This window comes from Ischnura elegans, chromosome 6, assembly GCF_921293095.1.
Source record: "Ischnura elegans chromosome 6, ioIscEleg1.1, whole genome shotgun sequence".
Taxonomy (NCBI): domain Eukaryota; kingdom Metazoa; phylum Arthropoda; class Insecta; order Odonata; family Coenagrionidae; genus Ischnura; species Ischnura elegans.
Window position 1 is genome coordinate 85,731,656 of NC_060251.1, and position 18,550 is coordinate 85,750,205.

At 36.3% G+C, this 18,550-nt stretch overlaps 1 protein-coding gene across 1 annotated transcript; it reads right to left on the reverse strand.

Annotated features, from left to right (window-relative positions):
• Nucleotides 1-362: 362 nt before the first annotated feature.
• Nucleotides 363-17,784, reverse strand: LOC124161091 (UDP-glucuronic acid decarboxylase 1). The gene is made up of 8 exons (XM_046537285.1): nucleotides 17,684-17,784; nucleotides 17,225-17,484; nucleotides 16,848-17,133; nucleotides 14,899-15,012; nucleotides 14,101-14,288; nucleotides 13,032-13,164; nucleotides 12,343-12,476; nucleotides 363-6,075 (listed from the first exon to the last, which is right to left on the reverse strand). Exons 1-8 carry the CDS (start codon nucleotides 17,742-17,744, stop codon nucleotides 5,917-5,919), a joined length of 1,335 nt encoding a protein of 444 aa, XP_046393241.1. The 5' UTR covers nucleotides 17,745-17,784; the 3' UTR covers nucleotides 363-5,916.
• Between the last annotated feature and the right edge of the window lie 766 nt (nucleotides 17,785-18,550).

The window sequence follows — 18,550 nt, forward strand, 5'->3', positions numbered from 1 at the left end:
AGGGATGTTCATCTGGATGATTACACATGAGTTTGATGGAAAGGATACCTCAAACTATCAAGAATGAGTGCCCACATACTGTAATGTAACAAGCTGAACAGCATACATTAAAAACCTCCTTCTGACCTGCATGGGAGCTCCACAGGAGCAGTGGACTTGAAACAACTTTAAATAAGGCCAGTAAAAAGATATAAGTTCAGTTCTCACACACTAAGACTACAGAAAATAATGTTTTTTCATAAGAAATTTTAGAAAAGTATGAAAAGGAGAGACTCTTCATATCAGTTCCAGAACAGTGCTGAAGCCATGTCCATATTTTTCTTAGGGAGAGTAAAATATCACAATGACTAGACCACAAAAAATATTCTTTACATAAGAATTTATTTAGATGATAACATTCCAACAAAAACAATTATTGACTATTAAAAAATATCACTCCTATCACAAAAATGATAAATCTCCCAAATCTTTGTAAAGCATGTGATGACGGCATCCAACCTTCAGCCCTAATAGTAATTTAAGACATATTTACCTCTCCATATACACCATTAACATAGTCCTCAACATCAATAAAGCATTGCGTACTCTCAAAAAATTTGGATTGCCTCATGTTTTAAAGAAAAAATACACAAGGACACCAGGAGGTGTGAATAATTGAAGAAATTGTGCTCCAAATATGGCATTTTCTCTTCAAATGTGCCTTCAATGACCTTTAATTTTTTTAAGCACAAGAATATCAGAGTTGAAGATAACTTTAGTGTTCATTGATATTGATTATACATGTATCCATTGATATCATTCAGAATAGTTTGCAAATGGTAACCACAAAATTATGTTTATTTAAATGTAGGAGCTGATAATACGAAAAAATAGATGTATATGTAGACTCAGATAAAGATAAGAAAAATAAATGATAGGAATGGTGGGTTAAAGTGACCCAAAATCACAAAATCATGTCTCACAGTACATAACAGAATGTCATTCGCAAGAAAGAGGCAAGAATGGTATTTTAAATTTGATAGAGAACATAACTACATAAAGGAATAAAACAGTTTCCGCACTAAAGAGAAAAATTGACGTCTTTGGCACCACCTTTTCCCTAGGCCTATGTCTATGCACACTGGTACCACCACTGTCATGCTAGTCAAGGGCGGATCCAGGATTTTTTTCTGGAAGGGCACCAAGGACTGACAGGCAAACTGTCTTCTCATATTTGGGATTAAAAACTACATGCAACAATTACTCTACGAAATACACTCATAATTTTAATATAAAAGTTATTAATATGTAAGTATTGACAACTTTTATATTAAAATATAAAATTTATTAATATTTGTATTGAAAATCTCATCTGTTTTTAAGCGTCTGGGGTGTGCATGTGCCCCTGTTCACCCCCCAAAATCCGCCTATGACACTAATGATTTTAACCAATGACAAACAAAACATATTGAAAACAAAATGAATTGCATTTGTAACACACCATTAGTAATCAATAAATATACAAGAGTTGAACACTGGTACTCATATGTATTCCCATTTTCAAAATATGCATTCTAAAATATCCTTGATTTAGATCTACTGATTTTAAGCACATCAATAATTGCAGAATTACACTCCAAGGCACTGAAACAATTAATGAAACAAATATATTCATTTGCATTGATCAATAATATGACTTTTTTACTACATGTATGAAATGTGTAACTGCACATAGTAATGGGGAATTTCAATATAAAAGTATAAATGACATTAGTATTGCACATAAAAGACACTTTTTTTCAAATTTTCATTGTGATCTATTCATCCTTTTCTAGTAAATCAGGCTCTTGTCATTCAAGAAAACACAGGTTCACACAGACCAGCAAAGATGGAAAGGTAAGGGGCACAATTCCAGGGGACAAGGCCCAGCAGGATTGCATCTTACAGTATTGTTACTTATAGTTGAGGACCACCGGGTGTATGGAGAACATACTTGCTACTTTAGACCCACAGCCTGGATTGGCTCTCAACAGGCTTGTCTTCTTACAAAAAAATTGATACCAGCAGGACTACAACTTATTTTTTACACGTAAAAATCAAAAGTTCACAACTATATCACAATGTTATCTGAGTCAAAAATAAGGAGAGTCATCACCAACATGCAACAGGTGAATCCAAATATTTGTACTTTGACCAGTTTCAAGGACAAAAATCATTAAAAAATCAACAATATGGAGAGGATTTATTAATGACACATGTTCAGTTTTGTCAATCGATATGAGTGTAGCGGTAAAACATAATCCCTAAAATAATGACTATATAATCTTAATTTCCTGATACAGTAAAAATAAAACCACATCAAATACTATAGTTGAACTCTGTAATAAAATAAAATTTAAAAATAATACCTTCTTACTTGCATTTTGAATGTTTAGCATAATAGTGGAAGTGAGTGGTAACCAGCAGGTGAATTATGTAGACATCAAGGATGTCAAATCAATAGCTACTTATAATGAAGCGATCATCAAATAAATTGATGACTAACCATTGTAATAATACCAACCACTAACGACAATACTTACTATACCAATGATAATTACATAATTGACCTGCAGGGCCACACAAAAACAGCTTTTTTATCACAATCATTAGGAAAAAATGAACTTGGTATGTGTACGCAGAATACATCAGTATTAGATTTTGTGATGAAACTCTTTCCACTGACGAATAAGTGTTTCTATTTATTAACTGTTAACATTCCCTCAGCTAGTTTTCAAGGCAAACTAACTTAAAAGCTATTCCAATGCAAATTCACTTCCATTTACCAGCTAAATATTTACCAAGCCTAATTTTAGTAAATAAAAACCTCATAGACCTATACAAAAGACAGTGCGGTATAAAAATATATATATTTCAGCAGTTATCAACATACAACATTACCACTATCTCAAAATTCACTACAACCAGATCATATTATGGCATAAACTATCCCAGTATTGATTAATGACATTAAAAGACAATTTGATCACAAAAATCAAGTTTTGATATTAGCCTGGCTAAGAAAAATTAAAAAATCATATTCTACACTCTCAGTACCATCATAAATTCACATTCACTTAATTTATTTTAGCTCCACAATTCAGAAATCAAAGAGAAAATAGAGACTAATAAGAAAATTTGCAACTACAGAAAAACTTTTATCACATTTTTCTATTCCTCCCTAAAGAATGAGGGAATGTGTAAAATATGAGAAAATGCAGAGAGAGTCATTAGTAACAGGACAAAAAAGGGCAAATGTACAAATGAGGTACACGAAATATCTGGGGACTCAAAAAAGTTTTCTGGTATAAAAGAATACAACCTTTTATCAAAGTCACATTAGCCCTCACCTCATAATCCCTAGATCTCCATTTCAGGGTGGCTGTTCCTGCTTACAACATTTAACGGATACTAGAACTATCTTCCAATCCGAAATTGCCTTACATAGGCGAGCTCAACTACGAGTGAAGCCATTTCCAAAAGTGCCAAATATCAACTTGTTACCTTGGTGTTGGACTCACTTGAAACTTGTAGGTAGTGATCTCATATGACACTTTTGGACCCTCCAAAGGAAGAGAAATCACACGACAATAGCCACATCAAAAGTCGAAATGCAACTTGTTACGGTCAAAGGTATTCAAAAGATAAAGTCTTTTAGTTATCAACTACAGTCAATTGCATGGAGAATAACATTTTCAAATATCTGTGGAGCAATTGTCTAAGGTGCTTTTGGAATTTCAAAGCTCATTTCTTTAATATGGCATTGATCGTGTGATGTCTCTTTCCTTGGAGGTAACTAGCTCAATCAGGTCGTATTATATCACTTTCCTCAGTTTCAATTTAACTCAAAACCAAGTTAATAAGGTGTTTGGTGCTTCCAAAAACAGCCAAATCATACATATGTGATCATCACTCATTCAGAGTAGAGGTAATAATAGTTACTTTCCAAAAACTGCTTTGCAATGCAAGGATTTTGTTTTTGCACAAGCACAGGACAGGACAAGGGCACTACCCACTAGGCGACTATGCTGACTACATCAAAAGGTGAACAGCTCTTTTAAATGTTTGTGGCACATAGATGCCCAGAATGGGAGGTAGAAGAAAAAGACTGCAGGGGAGGTTGTTTGGAGGAGAAGGCAAAAGTTCCCCTCCGCTCTTGGCCTCAAAAGAAAGGCAGGATCAGCCAAAAACGGGGTAATTTTAAGCTGCTCATCTTATGGAAAGTAATGATGTCGCATGGTTGGTAGCAAGTGTGAGCTCTCAATGGAGTCCTGAATGAGAATGGTTACTTTCATCCACAATCCTTTCTCCCTGCAGTTCGTTGGATTAATAAGAGGTTTTTGTGCAGGTGCAGATTTTTAACATAGCTCTAACATCTTCAGTTCATAATGTTAAGCCAAAATTATGGTCTGCATGTTAAGTCCAATTTGAAATGCAATTCAATACATATAATTCAATTAAATACACCTTACTGAATGAGAAAAATGGAAGAAAAGATAAATCTTTAAAAAAAAAACATGAGAGGAAGAAAGGAAATTTCAATCACATCAAAACTGATTATGTATGTTAATGATTGTTGAGCTGGGCAATCTAGAGTCAGTTCCCTTGAGGACTTTCACATCAATTTGAGATGAGATCAATATGGGATTTATAGGTAAAGATAGTAGTACATATGCGGCAATTTAAATGTGAACACAGTATTCCATTGGATACTGTTGAACATTTGGTCATGACTGGGTATGTACCAATGACTTTCTATAATATATAAATTATACATTAAAGTTGAAAGAGTCATCACAACCTTGTTCACAAAAATGAAGGTAATCAATTGTCTAAAACATATGTATCTGTACTTCACATTTTAACCTAAAAAGGTATTTGATACTCATAATTTAATAAAATATTCTTCTGAGGATTACATATGGCACAAATAAAATATACACCTCCTATTTCATAATTTGTTCATAGCTAAAGAAAAAAATCCTGCAAAGGACGCAAAACATTTTTGATGCAATAGACATTAAACTCATTGCTATTTCTGAAAAGCCACAGGAAATGGCTAAGATACATGATGTTGGCAGACATAAGATAAAAAGGCATTGTAGTGAAATATCAAAGTGAAGTCATCTAAGACTTTCTGATCAAATAACATCCTGAATTCTCCTAACACCTTCTCGCATCTAGAAATGTATTAATATCAAAATATATATCACTAGATAAATTTCTTACGAAAAGTTATCATAACTCACTTCAGCCATGAAAACAGGCTCAAAACTACAGACTTTCAAATATTCTCAAAATGATAACATATTTTTTCCATTCACAAATCCTCACTAAAACTATTTTCGACACATTAGATAGATTTACATCACACAGGCAAGAGAGTGATGAAGTAGCAAGAATTGTCTCGGGTATGAAAAAAATATTCAAAACAAAAATTACTCTAATTTTAGTTCAGGGGATAAATTTTGGGGACATTTATTGACAATTATCTGAACACTAAAAATAGCTTTAACAAGAAAAATGGGCTAAATTGAAATGTGTAATTCCGTTTATAGCATAAAATTTCATCACTTCAAAAACTTAAGATAAAACTAGCTGTCTTAACAATATGAGTACATCCCTTTCTTTTCCACACATTTTACATGAAGACCCTCAGGTTACAATAACCAACACAAAGATCTCTAGTGAATACGTGCCTTTCTTGGGTTGCAGCCATTATCAGAAATATGTAATTCAGACTGGCAGAGCCATTCTCAGATCTTCTTGTAGAGTCATGGAGTCAAACATGTGGCATGACCAGCTGCCATTGCTCCTTCCACAATAATTGGTGCCACACTTTTTTTTGTTGGACTCCGTGCATTGATACATTTGAGCAACATATTTCAATCACCATGCTCACCGCAGGTGATTCCCTCGATCAGATGACCCAGACCAGAGGGGGCGAGGCTCTTTAGATACCTCAGGATTGTAATAATTTCGTTCACCATGGCTAGAGCGAAGTAATTCCTTGTGGAAATAGTCTATGGTCTTCCTTAAACCCTCTTTCAGTGGTATCTGTGTAGAGTATAAAAATCAAAAGAGTAATGTAAGTCCGTCAATTCAATAAACAAAACATCAAAATTAACTCACAATCAGTTTATAACAAAAGCAGGTCTAAAAATTCGAGAAACTCTATAAATCTTTCGAGTGTAGACCAATTTTGTAGGGACTAAGTATGCTAAAATCAACAGGGCATTTTGCTGATTTAGCTGTAGTTCAAGGAAAAGTTTTAGAAATATACATTAATTTTTATTTTGAAAGTGTTGGAAGCTAGCTCGGATGTCTTGCACCATGCCTCAGTAGTGGTGACAGCTGGTCTAGGCAGAGCACTGGACTGATCAGCACCACACTGAAACTAGGCAGAGATCTTGCCACAAACTCACGAGCTTTTTATCAGTTGTAAGTAAATTACAATGTAGAATACTATACTTTAGTCACGTCTACATTATGAAGAGTCACAGCATTGCCTAAGTATCGACAACTTGTCCAAGCCACACTGCCAACTCCAAACCCACTCATTGGTGTGACTGACACTGCATTACAATGTTCAAATCTCGGCCATGATGCTCACAGCATATATCGGCTCATCACTTGGGCAAACTTGTTTTTCCACAACTTATTTCTATAATCAAAATTCTTGGTTGTTTATCACCTATTTAATGCTGTACAAATCCACAGTGTGGGTACAAGAGTGCCATCTCAGGCATGACAAATGCACTGAGATGCACGGGTAATTCACTCACTGGATATTTATAGCTTCTCTTGATGTAATAGGGAAGTGCACTAATTTTTTTTTATTGCTGAATTTGAAAGTTTAGCCTAAAAAAGAAACATTAGCATAGTCACTTTTATTTTCTGCATCTGGGGTATGCACTTTAAAACGTTTTGAAAGTCGGAAAATTTCATGTTGCGCTGAAACACAGTGCCTCCATCTTGATTGAGATGTGACGTCACAAGGCAGTAGTCACCAGTGGAGTATCGCTGAATTCCGTCGCCTTCTTTAGCGCGGCGAGAGTTTCCGGGAATCGGTGGAGTTTGCTTCCTAAAAATGTCGTCTAGTATCGAAAACATGAATTCAAAATAGAATTATAAATGATTTTTTGTTCCAAATTTCATCTCGACGTCGAAACAAAAGCCTGGAGAAGATATTCATTCCCGTGCCTTAAGCACAAGCTATACGGAATAAATGGTTCAAGGCTGCTCCTGACTCTTACCTATCGATGATATTCTGTTTTGAAGATCATTTGAAGGTATTTTAAGATCAAATTGATATTTATATTATAATAATTTACTTAATAGGTACTTCAGTCACATCAGAAAGTGTGTTGAGTCAAAATATAGCATCTTCCGTGTAGACCTACGTAATTTATAAACTGAAAGTAGTTTGGTTAAAGAATTATGGCGCGACTGTTTTTTTACACGACCGGGCAAAATGCGTACTTTGCCCATGATATGTGCATATATGATAACAAACGATTTTTGTTAAAGTTAATCTTTATTTGTTGAAATTAGTACATTTATAGGTGATACAGATATAAAGGTACACGGCAGGTCGCGCGGCGTAATTTGTACTCCACTGGTGACGGGTTCATCTTGCTGATCCAAAAAATTAGCTAAAATACCTCGAACTTTGAAAACTCGCAATATAGGCAGTCAAAGTACATTGTAAGAATATACGAAACCATTATAGCCCAGAATGTACGTACAATGTCGAAATCCTTGGTTTTCAAAGATTGACGTATTTTATACGCCAGCACGCCCGGTCCAGGGTTATCAACTTTTATTTCATCCTATTTGTTAGTTGAAATTATATATTTCAGAATGGTTCTTTTAGCACTGCTACTGAGGTAAACTGGTAGGTACTGAGTACAAGGTACTGAGGTATGAACTGAGTAAGTAAACTCCCTTTGGAGTAATGTGAATTACAAGTGTTCGAGATATATGGCATTTTATATTCGCTTTGTGTTCTTATTAATTATGCCTGTACGCATATTGTTGCTTGCCGCGAGCCTTTAATGGTATGTGCTCTTGCAAGAGTGGTTTTCATTTTTAATGTGGAAGTTGGTCAGTATAAGCAAAGAAAGAATTAACATTTTAGCGCACACCAACCCTTGTAGTCATCGTATCTCTGCGTTTGTAAAAATTGTCTCATGTCAACGATTGCTGCAAATATAATTAATGATAAACTTGATGCCGTATGATCACAATGAAGACAACAAAAAATAATGCCATGAAGCAGTCTTGAACCACGGTCCTTCGAATGAGATTTATTCTTACAATCGTGCACGCTACCACTACCCCAACCGACCCATTGGAGATTAGTGGTCATTTAGAATTTATATATATAACTTGTAAAAAGTAACGCATGAAAATTAAATAATTACAGCCTAACTAACGCCCTAATTGAAAAAGATGCAGCAAGGTACGCGGTCTCCCCTTGTTAGCCTTAACGTCTCGCATTTCTATGGAGCGTTGAACCTGTCCTCCTTATTCAAAAATTCAGTAACCATAAATACATCAAAGTTTGGTATACCATTTATAAATCGTTGGAATTTTCCTTCTCCCAACCAAGATTATCTTTTCTTGATCCCATCCTGGACAGCGAACCATTGCAACAACCAGCCAGCTCGGAAATAAGGCTAACATCCCATGATTCTAGTTGCGAAGGGCGAACGTTCCGGCCGGCGTGAATACATACGCAACGAATAAGTCTTGCAGCAAACGTCTGAAATAGGTTTATTAGTTTGACTCGGTTCTTACAAAAAAAGTTTTGGCATGATAAACGGCATTGTGCCAAAATATACCCAGCTAAAAATAAATGCCATCATGCATTTATTAAAGATTCAATGTGCTATTCGTACTACTCTTTCCAAACTTGAAGTTGACACGTAAATGAATATTAATATATTACGCAATGATGAAGTCGTTTACTCAAAAGAGAAGCAGCCACGTATATATTCTGAAGATATTTTATGACAGCAAAAAACGGATACCCTCAAATTCTGTAATTTTTCTATGCAATAATAGTGGTAGAACTAAACGGTGTAGAAGCTGCCTTCTGCTACTGCCTTGTGACGTCACGGCCAATATTCAACATGGACACCCGTTTTCGCGGCCTTTGAATTTTTCCATATTTCAGACGGTCATCTCGAATAAAGTATTCACTATTAGGATTTAAACTGTGGTTTCACGACATTATGTTGTTCTGAACTCTAATTTAAAAAATGTGTTTGGTGCATTTGAAACACTAGTGCACTTCCCTATTGTCATGAGATCTCACTGTTTTGCAGTTTTTCTATAATCTGAATGCATGGATGAAAGGAGTGGAATGGGTGAAATGCAGAGACGAATCAAGTCAATTACATTACAGCAGAGACAAATAGTATGAATAAAGGGCAGAATTAACATGGATTTGTGATGGGCTTGCATGGGGTGGACTGGTCGAAAATGGACAATCAGAATAGAATCAAGTCGACCACCACCTTCACCTTACTACCGAACTTCGCCTTTGAATGGTTTCTTCTGTCTTCTGTTGATTCCACTCCCATATGAATTCAGTTTGCAATTAATGAAACTAAATGAAACTTCAGTAGCATACTACCCAGGAAATTAAGCCTTCAGATCAATACCTCATGATTAAAATTAAACACGAGCGCAAAAGTGACATCTCCATGCACTGATTTCAGAGGGTGTTTCCGTGGCAGATTGTCTTGGCCATTCACTATCTTTAAGATCAGAAAAAAAAGTTGAGCAACGCTGATGGCAATGAGCAAGGGAAACCTTGCCTATGAAAATATCTGCGGCATTAAGTACTTGCATCCATGAACTGCACATTCATGGCTACATGATGCGTAATCTGGAGTTACCTGAACTCACGAGACCTTTCCAAGTGTAACAGATGGTGCAATTTCACTGCATGCTCATAGAACCAAATCTTACTGTGACTCCCTCTAATGCAACTTCATGCAATGCGACTGTTTGGCCTGGTGTCTAGAATATGTGTTCTGCCGACGCACAACAATTTGAAGTATCACACTAATTCTAGATGGTCCCAGACCCGTGATAATGTCACCACATATTGTGAACCGTGCAGCCACAGTCACATGGTTTTTGGTAATGAGCTGAAATAATTGTTTTACAAGATTGCAAAATCATAGGTAAATATGCAAGTTAACACCAATGTGGATCTTCAGCCTCCGTAAAATAGCACCAATAAGGAAGAGAAGTGATAAGAATGAATATGGGAATTGAGGACTTCAACCTTCACCCTTGCCAGTTATAACAAGTGCTCGATCTAGTGAGCGATTATCCACAGATTATGAGAACTTGTTAAACTGAACTTCCACTGTACACTATACTTCCTATTCCGACAGAAACGATAAGATGAGAAAGATACTTTTTTGATTTTGAGACTTTGGTGAGTCACAATAATTCAAAATTACCTATGAACGGATTTCTCTTGTTTATCCAATCAGGTTTGACCCTTCATTAACCCATTTATGCCTAGTGTTCCATTTTTGGAACACCTGATGTGACTTTCTAATTTAATGACTACGACTCATTATATACAAATATGCCACGGTTTTTCTTTCTGTACCTCTTTATGAAGATATTGTATTAAGGGGTGCAAAGATTTAGTCAGTTTTGCCAACCCATCGCAGCCAGTGTGTTGAGAAATATCGGTCTTTTTTTTCAAGGCAGTTTTTCTGTGACCATCTCTAATGTTATATTAATAACTATTTGCCATTACGCCCAAATGTTGTAAAGACGACGTATGCTTTGGGAGCAAAGACCAGATTCGCATAATTCTCTAGTTAGTGGTGCAATGAGAGGTGACAAATTTGAAACAAAATTTTCAAATTTGAATTTGCATTTTGCTGACAATTCTAACTTGAACCACACGGACAAGTTTTCCAAGCTGCGACCTCTAACTTAGCGTCTTAATGACAAATGTATGAAATGTGCCAAATGAAATATACTTCAGCTTTGTTGAGGCCATGATTCCCTATTTTGGTCGTGACGAGTGCAAAGAGTTCATTTGGGGTAAGCCTTTTTAGGTTTGGGTATAAATTCTGGTGCATCTAGGCTACATTTGCTGGTTTCAGCCTTATCAAAGAAAAAACCCGAACACTCAAACCAATTATATGGTGTAGGAGCTTCAATTGTTTTGCAATTCACTGAGGCACTCACAATGCAGTATCCCGGGAAATATCATTTTGTGTTCGACAACTTGTTTACAAGCATTGCATTCCTTGATAAACTTCATTCAATGGGCCACCAAGCAACTGGCGTAGCTAGAAAAGATCGCGTAGACAAACCTCCTTTACTATCTGATGCTACCCTAAATAAAAAAGATTGGGGCACATTCGATTACCAAATTAATGGAAAAGGCAATATTGTTTGTAGATGAAATGATAAAAGCGTTGTAACTGTTGCATCTTCTGGTGACGGTGTCAACCATTTGCAACAGTCAGACGTTATTCTCAAAAGCAGAAAAAAAGATACGAGTTTCTCTGCCAAATTCAATCAAGGTCTATAATCAGTATTTGGGAGGAGTGGACTGAGCTGATGAAAGTATTGACAAGCATCAAGCATCAAACCGTGGAAAGAAATGGTACTCGATCCCCCCGGTTATTCTGCTTTGAGCTGGCTTTACAAAATGTTTGGCAATTGCATAAAATAAACAATGTGAAGCCAATGAATCTTCTCGAATTTCGTCGCCGTGTGACCTGTCACTATATAGAGACATACGGTAATTCTGCTGAGCCTGGTGGGAAAGGGAGACCATGAAATCTATGAATCGTAAACTTGACTCACGTCCTGACGGCATGAATTATTAGAATGTGAAGCAGGGAAAGCAAACTCGCTGTGTCAAATGCCATAAAAATACCACTTTTCAATGTAAAAACTGTAATATATATTCTTGCATATTAAGTGTTCACCTGGATATCATTCTTAATAGTGAGTTAATAAGAGTCTGAATCAAATTTTTTTGCATGCTATTAATGAGTACGTCATAGTAGTGGATTTGCCTAGTGTTCCATTTTTGGAACACCTCGCAATTGATAATTGCAAGAGATACATTGTTTTTTCTTTCAGATATTGTTTTTATACGTATTTTTATCGACAATATGTAAATATCAGGGTAAAATTCGCATTTTTCAAACCTTCGGCATAAATGGGTTAAAGGAGATGTAATGGAAACTCTACTGCAAGTACACAGATTTGAAATCTGTATGAAGAAACAAGTAGTTCTTCAGTGAGTTATTAGTTTTCACATACCTTTGGCTCCCATCCCAAGATTTCCCTTGCACGAGTTATATCTGGTTTTCGTCTTTGAGGGTCATCTTCAACAGCTGCAACTTGTTTAATCTTACTCTTGCCTCCTACCAACTTGCGGATCAAAACAGCAAACTCTGAAAACATCAGAGGACTAATTTGGACATGGTAAATCAAGTGTTCAGAAAAATATCATGAAAAAAGTACTTGAATTCCAAGGAACAGTAAAAGGTATAGTGGTGATAACAACTACGGATTTTTAGCCAATGCAACATGTAACTTGAGAGAAAACAATGAGGCATTATGCGTTGGAGACATTGGCAAATGGATTAAGAAAATATTTCAAGGCCAGTATTACAATAGGAAATGCAAAAGGTATGTATATAAAAAGAAATGTAAAATGTATTCAAACTGAATCTTAAACTAACATGAATTTTATAAAAGAGAGCTGAAAACTGAGACCCTTAATTCATGAAGTAAAATTTCATAAGTAATTAGCACATACATGTAATCATGTAAGTAAGGCTTTTTGGCCAATACCATATGAGAATACAACGTGAAACTAAATTGGTTAGTGCATGGGAAAAAATTAAATGTAGGGGATTCTAAGCAAACTAAAAAGAGCCTGCAACATTCAATTAGATAAAATAGAAGATATTTGAGATAAAATTATAACTAAGCAGAAAACTTACCATCAATAGTGTGTTCAATTGGATTACCTATATTAACTGGTAAAGAATAGTTTGAGGCCATTAGAGCAATAAGCCCATCCACCAAATCTGATACATACTGGAATGACCGTGTCTGTTTTCCATGGCCATATACCTACAGGAAGAAATTAAAACACATTACAGAGGAAAGTATAAAGAAATTGGCAAAAACATTTTGGACTAAGCATGCAAATACAATTTGTAATTACAGTGGAACCTCGTTAAAGCGAGTACGGGCTATAGCGACACCCCCGCTATAACGAGAGATAGCCGATGCACCGTCAATTGACCCTGTAATAAGGGTGTTAAAAAATTCGTTTTAACGAGACCCTTTCGGTGTTGGCTCTCGCCATAGCGAGGGTTTCACCGCCGGAAGACTTTCATCAAGACTTCTTAACCTCTGTAACTGCTAGCGATCTGTTAGAAATGAAGTTAATGGAGTGCTCAGTCTCAAATTTATGTGGTAAACTGTCTTTCGATAAATATAATGATTGACGAAACAATGCTTTGCATGATTTTTATTCAGTGCGGCGCTTATAAATTGTTCGAATAGTTAGTCGTTGTTTGAGTAAGGAAATTTAGTGATGCAAAAAAACATCGCCTTTCGTCTGGATTTATGCTTACGTTTATCGGATAGATGTTTATCTGTCGCCGCACCACTCCTGTTCCTGTATATCTGTTCGCAAGAGGTATATTGGCTATTATTTGCTCCACCTCCGGTAAAGCGACAATTCGCTATAACGAGTGTTTATTAGTGCACCGTGGGGTGTCGTTACATCGAGGTTGCACTGTATTGTTGAAATGAGCGAGGCTTGAAGAATGAAATTTGATACAAAATGGAACTAGAACTCAGAGCAAAGTCAAATACATATTTGCCCAGTTACTATGAAAAAATAACTTAAATGCATTCCAAAAGGAATATGTAGTCACCTGTTAAACATAATCACATAAAAAATTTCTTTAAAAAAATATCTCTTGCTCAACATGATGTTTTACTGATTTCTTTTTTCTAAATTAAAAAATGTACACTAAGCATGCAAATAAAACTTACAGTTATAGTTTCATTACGTAAGGCTTGAAGAATGAAGTTAGATACAACACGACCATCATTCATATGCATCCTAGGTCCATAAGTATTGAATATTCGGGCCACTCTAACTGCTACTTTCTCCTGTTTTGCATATGCATAGCTCAATGTTTCAGCAACACGCTTACCCTCATCATAGCAAGCCCGCGGACCTTCAATAAATGAAAAAGCATATAAACTGCATTTTAGATAACTACCTTCATTAGACTGTCAATGTAATCACAGAAATTGAGGCAGTACCAGGAGGGAGGGGGCAAAAAGGAACCATTGCCTCAAGCTCCCTTGTTAAATAGCATCAAAATGGATGCGAAAATGATAGCAAAATATTCTCAGAGGTAATAGAGGCAAAAAAAAAACATTTTAACTATGCCAACATGTACGCATATAACTTATAGGTTTTCTTTCTACTTCAGGATAATTTCAGCCTTATTTTGCAAAGGTCAAACAGGAAAAGGTGTCAAGGATTACTATATACTTAGTAGTGAAGAGCACAAAAAAATGATTCAATTTGACAACAAGACATAAACCTCGGAAGTTCCATAATTTTGCTACACTTAGTAATTCCATTCCCGGAGCCACCTTTAACTTCAGGGATTTTTGTTTGGGAATGTCCAAAGCCTTCATCAGGCATTTGAACCTGGGGCCTCCAATCAAGATCCAAATGCTCTACCCAATAGGCCACCACATTTCCCTCACGTACACAACAAACATGAATATGAAATGAATCCAAGGAAGGCCCAATATGCCACTTCAAATACTTACCAATGGGATTCACATGTCCCCAGTACGTTTCAGGCTGTGGGTGGACCTCAGGATCACCATAGACTTCAGACGTGCTGGCTATCAGCACACGAGCACCAACTCTTTTGGCCAGTCCTAGCAAAGGAATATAAATAGTCAGCACAAATCCAATAGATAAAAATGTATGAAGAAATGGAAATCCAGATGTAAATAACGGTTGGAAAAGAAAACCATCTTTTAAACTGGTTTTTCAATTGTCCCAGGCAATTATCTAAAGGGTGGGGAAAAAGCATCGACCCACTAAGGACTCATTCCAACTTTCCATTTTCAATTTCCCTGACATTTCCTAGATTTCTACCCAAAAGTTTTCAATTCCCTGACTTAATATCAAAGGCAAAACTGCCTTCATGTACTTCTCTCTTTAATTCACAATAAGGCCTACTTCCTTTCATTCTATGTAAAAGTATAATTATTTTCCTTCCTTTCCCCCGTTTACCCAATTTTACCCTCTAATACTGCTTTCAACGTCCCATCCCTGCTAAGTACTTGCTCCATCCATACCATCTTTCTCCTCCGGGTACCTCGTCTAAAAGCTTCCTATCCATATCCAGCACTTCCTTGTCCCTCCATCCTCATTCCTCCACTCTCCGTCCACTTCACCGTCTACAACTCTATTTTTGTCTCCTTTTATTCTTCACCGAACCGAAATCTCGAAGGCTTCCAATCTTCTCTCATCCTCCTTCCTAAGTGACCATGTGTCTGCACCATAAAGATCTATACTCCAGATCAGATTCTTTACTAACCTTTTCTTTAAACTCTTACATAAAGATCCTCTCAAAAGCAACTTCCTCTCATGAACACCTCCTTTACCAACTCAATTATTTTCCTGATGCCCTTACTGCTGCATCCGTTTTCCTCCAATGTGCTGCCTGAATAGTTGAATTGCTTTACCAGCTCAAGTTTTTCCCCACCCACTTTTATCTTGAGTCTCACATTCCTCGCTCATGATATTTTATAAAACCACATAACCTTGGTCTTTGTTTGATAAATTCTCATGCCTAACTCCTCAGCACACTTGCCACCCACAAAAGCTGAGAGCCCCCTTGCTGACTGGCTGATCATGCGTGACTCTCACTGATTTAAACATCATTTACAGATAATGAATTAGTTGCCAATTTCTCCAATCTATGCCTTTTTTCTTAAGAATATTCAATAGTTTTACCAATCCAGTCCATCAAATGTTTTTTTCAAAATCCAAGGAAGCAGGTATTCACGTCTTGGTAATATTCTAGTTTCCTCTTAATCAAAGATCTCATTATTAGGATTGCATCACAGGTTGACTTTCTTTTTCTAAAACCAAACTCGTATTCGCCCAAATACTCATTTGCCCTCCCCTCCATTCGTCAGTAAAATATCCTCATTACCATTTTTGCCAATGCACAAAAAAATATAATCAGTGGATGATTGTATACTACAGATGTTTGGAATTTAATTAGGGGATTGGCAACCTATCCACAGCTAACGATGGTTCCATACCAGAGGAGAGTCAAACAAAGAAAGAGCAACATGCTTTAATACTGGCCATATTCTTATCCACACACTGATATTGCCATATATTGATAGCTATTGGTAGCAGGGTCACAGGTAGCAATTAAGGCTAGGGGAGGTTTCAGGCACAACTAATTCTGGGGGGCCTGGGGGTATTGCATACCCACCAGGGTAAGCAGGAGGTGGAGGGGCCCACCTCCAAAAAAAATTTAAGATAAATGGTTCAAAATGGTGTGTTTTACGGCCTTCTGAGGGATATTTTATTAATCCTTTCACCATTCTACAATGCAATTAAGTAAAATAGATTAAACTTAAAAATTTCTCTGAGTTCTGGTGGGGGGAGTTTATTCCCCAAAACCGTCATGACTGCAAGAATTTTTTAAAAATGCAACTGAAAACGATCATCCTTAGGCACTAATTACCGAGCATATTGATGGTGCCAACTGTATTCGTCTTGATAGTTTTCACAGGGTTGTACATGTAATGAGGTGGAGATGCTGGACTCGCTAAGTGATAGATTTCATCCACTTCAATGAAAAGCGGATTAACGATATCATGATGAATTAGTTCAAAGTTTTCGTGGCCGATCCAGTGCTCAACGTTTCTCTTGCTACCCGTGAAGAAGTTGTCGGCAACGATGACTTCGTGCCCCTCAATCATTAGCTTATCCACCAGATGAGATCCGACGAATCCAGCACCACCAGTCACCTATGTGGAAAATATTGACATTCAATGATGAATAAGGATTGATAATTTCAGATTAAGTTACTGCTTAAGAAAAATACAATGAATAATTTACCAATATCCTTTTTCTGGACCTGTATCCCAAAAATTTTACATCAGGGAATTTATTCGGTATTCTTGCCTCTAATTCCCGGAGTTTTCCTTCCAGTTCTCTGATGCGTTTCCTAGCTTCGTCAACATCATAGACTGGGGATTCGCGTTCAGCTTCCTTCAGGTTACCATCTGCTAACTTAGGAACACTATCCACTAGTGCACTTGACTTAATATTTGACTCGATTTCAGCACTAACAACCCATTTCCGATATACGCACACAACTTGCAAAGAAAAGGGGTGACATATTAGCTCCTTTGCAAGAACCGGTTCCGTAATCACTAATAAATTAATCACTTTCAAGAATAACAGTAACATGAATTGAAAAAAAAACTCAAGAGCAAAGCAACCATCTACATGCAACAGACTTTAAACAACACACTAAAACGTACACGAGCTTCCTCAGCAATGACTGTTACTTACCTGCAAGTAAGCAGACTAATAATATGACTAATCTTTTCATCCTCCTTCCAAAATAAACCATTTCATATTTACAGAGAGACCTACGCCGCCCAAGTGCCTCACACCCTCACACCAATTCGATCATAATATTGCGCTCTACGATACTTCGCTGTTTTCGCAAAACTCATGGCGCATTATTTAAGTTACGTTGAGCTAGGAACACAATTTATAAACAATTATCAACGAGTTAAAAGGGCCCTTAGCTTTCACATATATAATTTATAAAAGATAAACTATTACAGCCAACTAAAAAAATTTAATATTTTCGGATGTTTTCGCTCCTATAATATGTTATTTTCTATTTCTTTGGATGTTTTGCAAATATGCCATTCTCGCGATCGACTTTCACTAATTAATTTTTAAAATTTAGACGAATTACATCATTTAAGTGAATGAAAATATTAAATTTTAACAAGAAATATGATGGAATTCATGAAATAACTGTCAAAATAATTTGTTGTTACCGCAGTAGTAAATTACGAAAAAAAATTGAGCCTATTAAAATCGTGGATTATGGATAGGCAAGTCCATTTGCCTATATTCAATGATGTGATTGCATTCCAGCAAACAGAGAGAAGAGGGAATATAAGCGCTCCAGGTATTACAGTTAATTCGAAGCAATGTATATATAAGAAGAGACTTCGCGCTCAGTCATGCACACGGGTGCAAAAATTACCATTGGTGCTGGAAACATGTACACGGCATACCGGATACCTATAATTCATTGTAAACTTATGAGCTTTTCCAAGGAATTTACATTTTATATGACGAAAGTGAATAACTACGTAATCACTTTGTTGAAAAAACACCTTTAAAAATTGAAGCAAT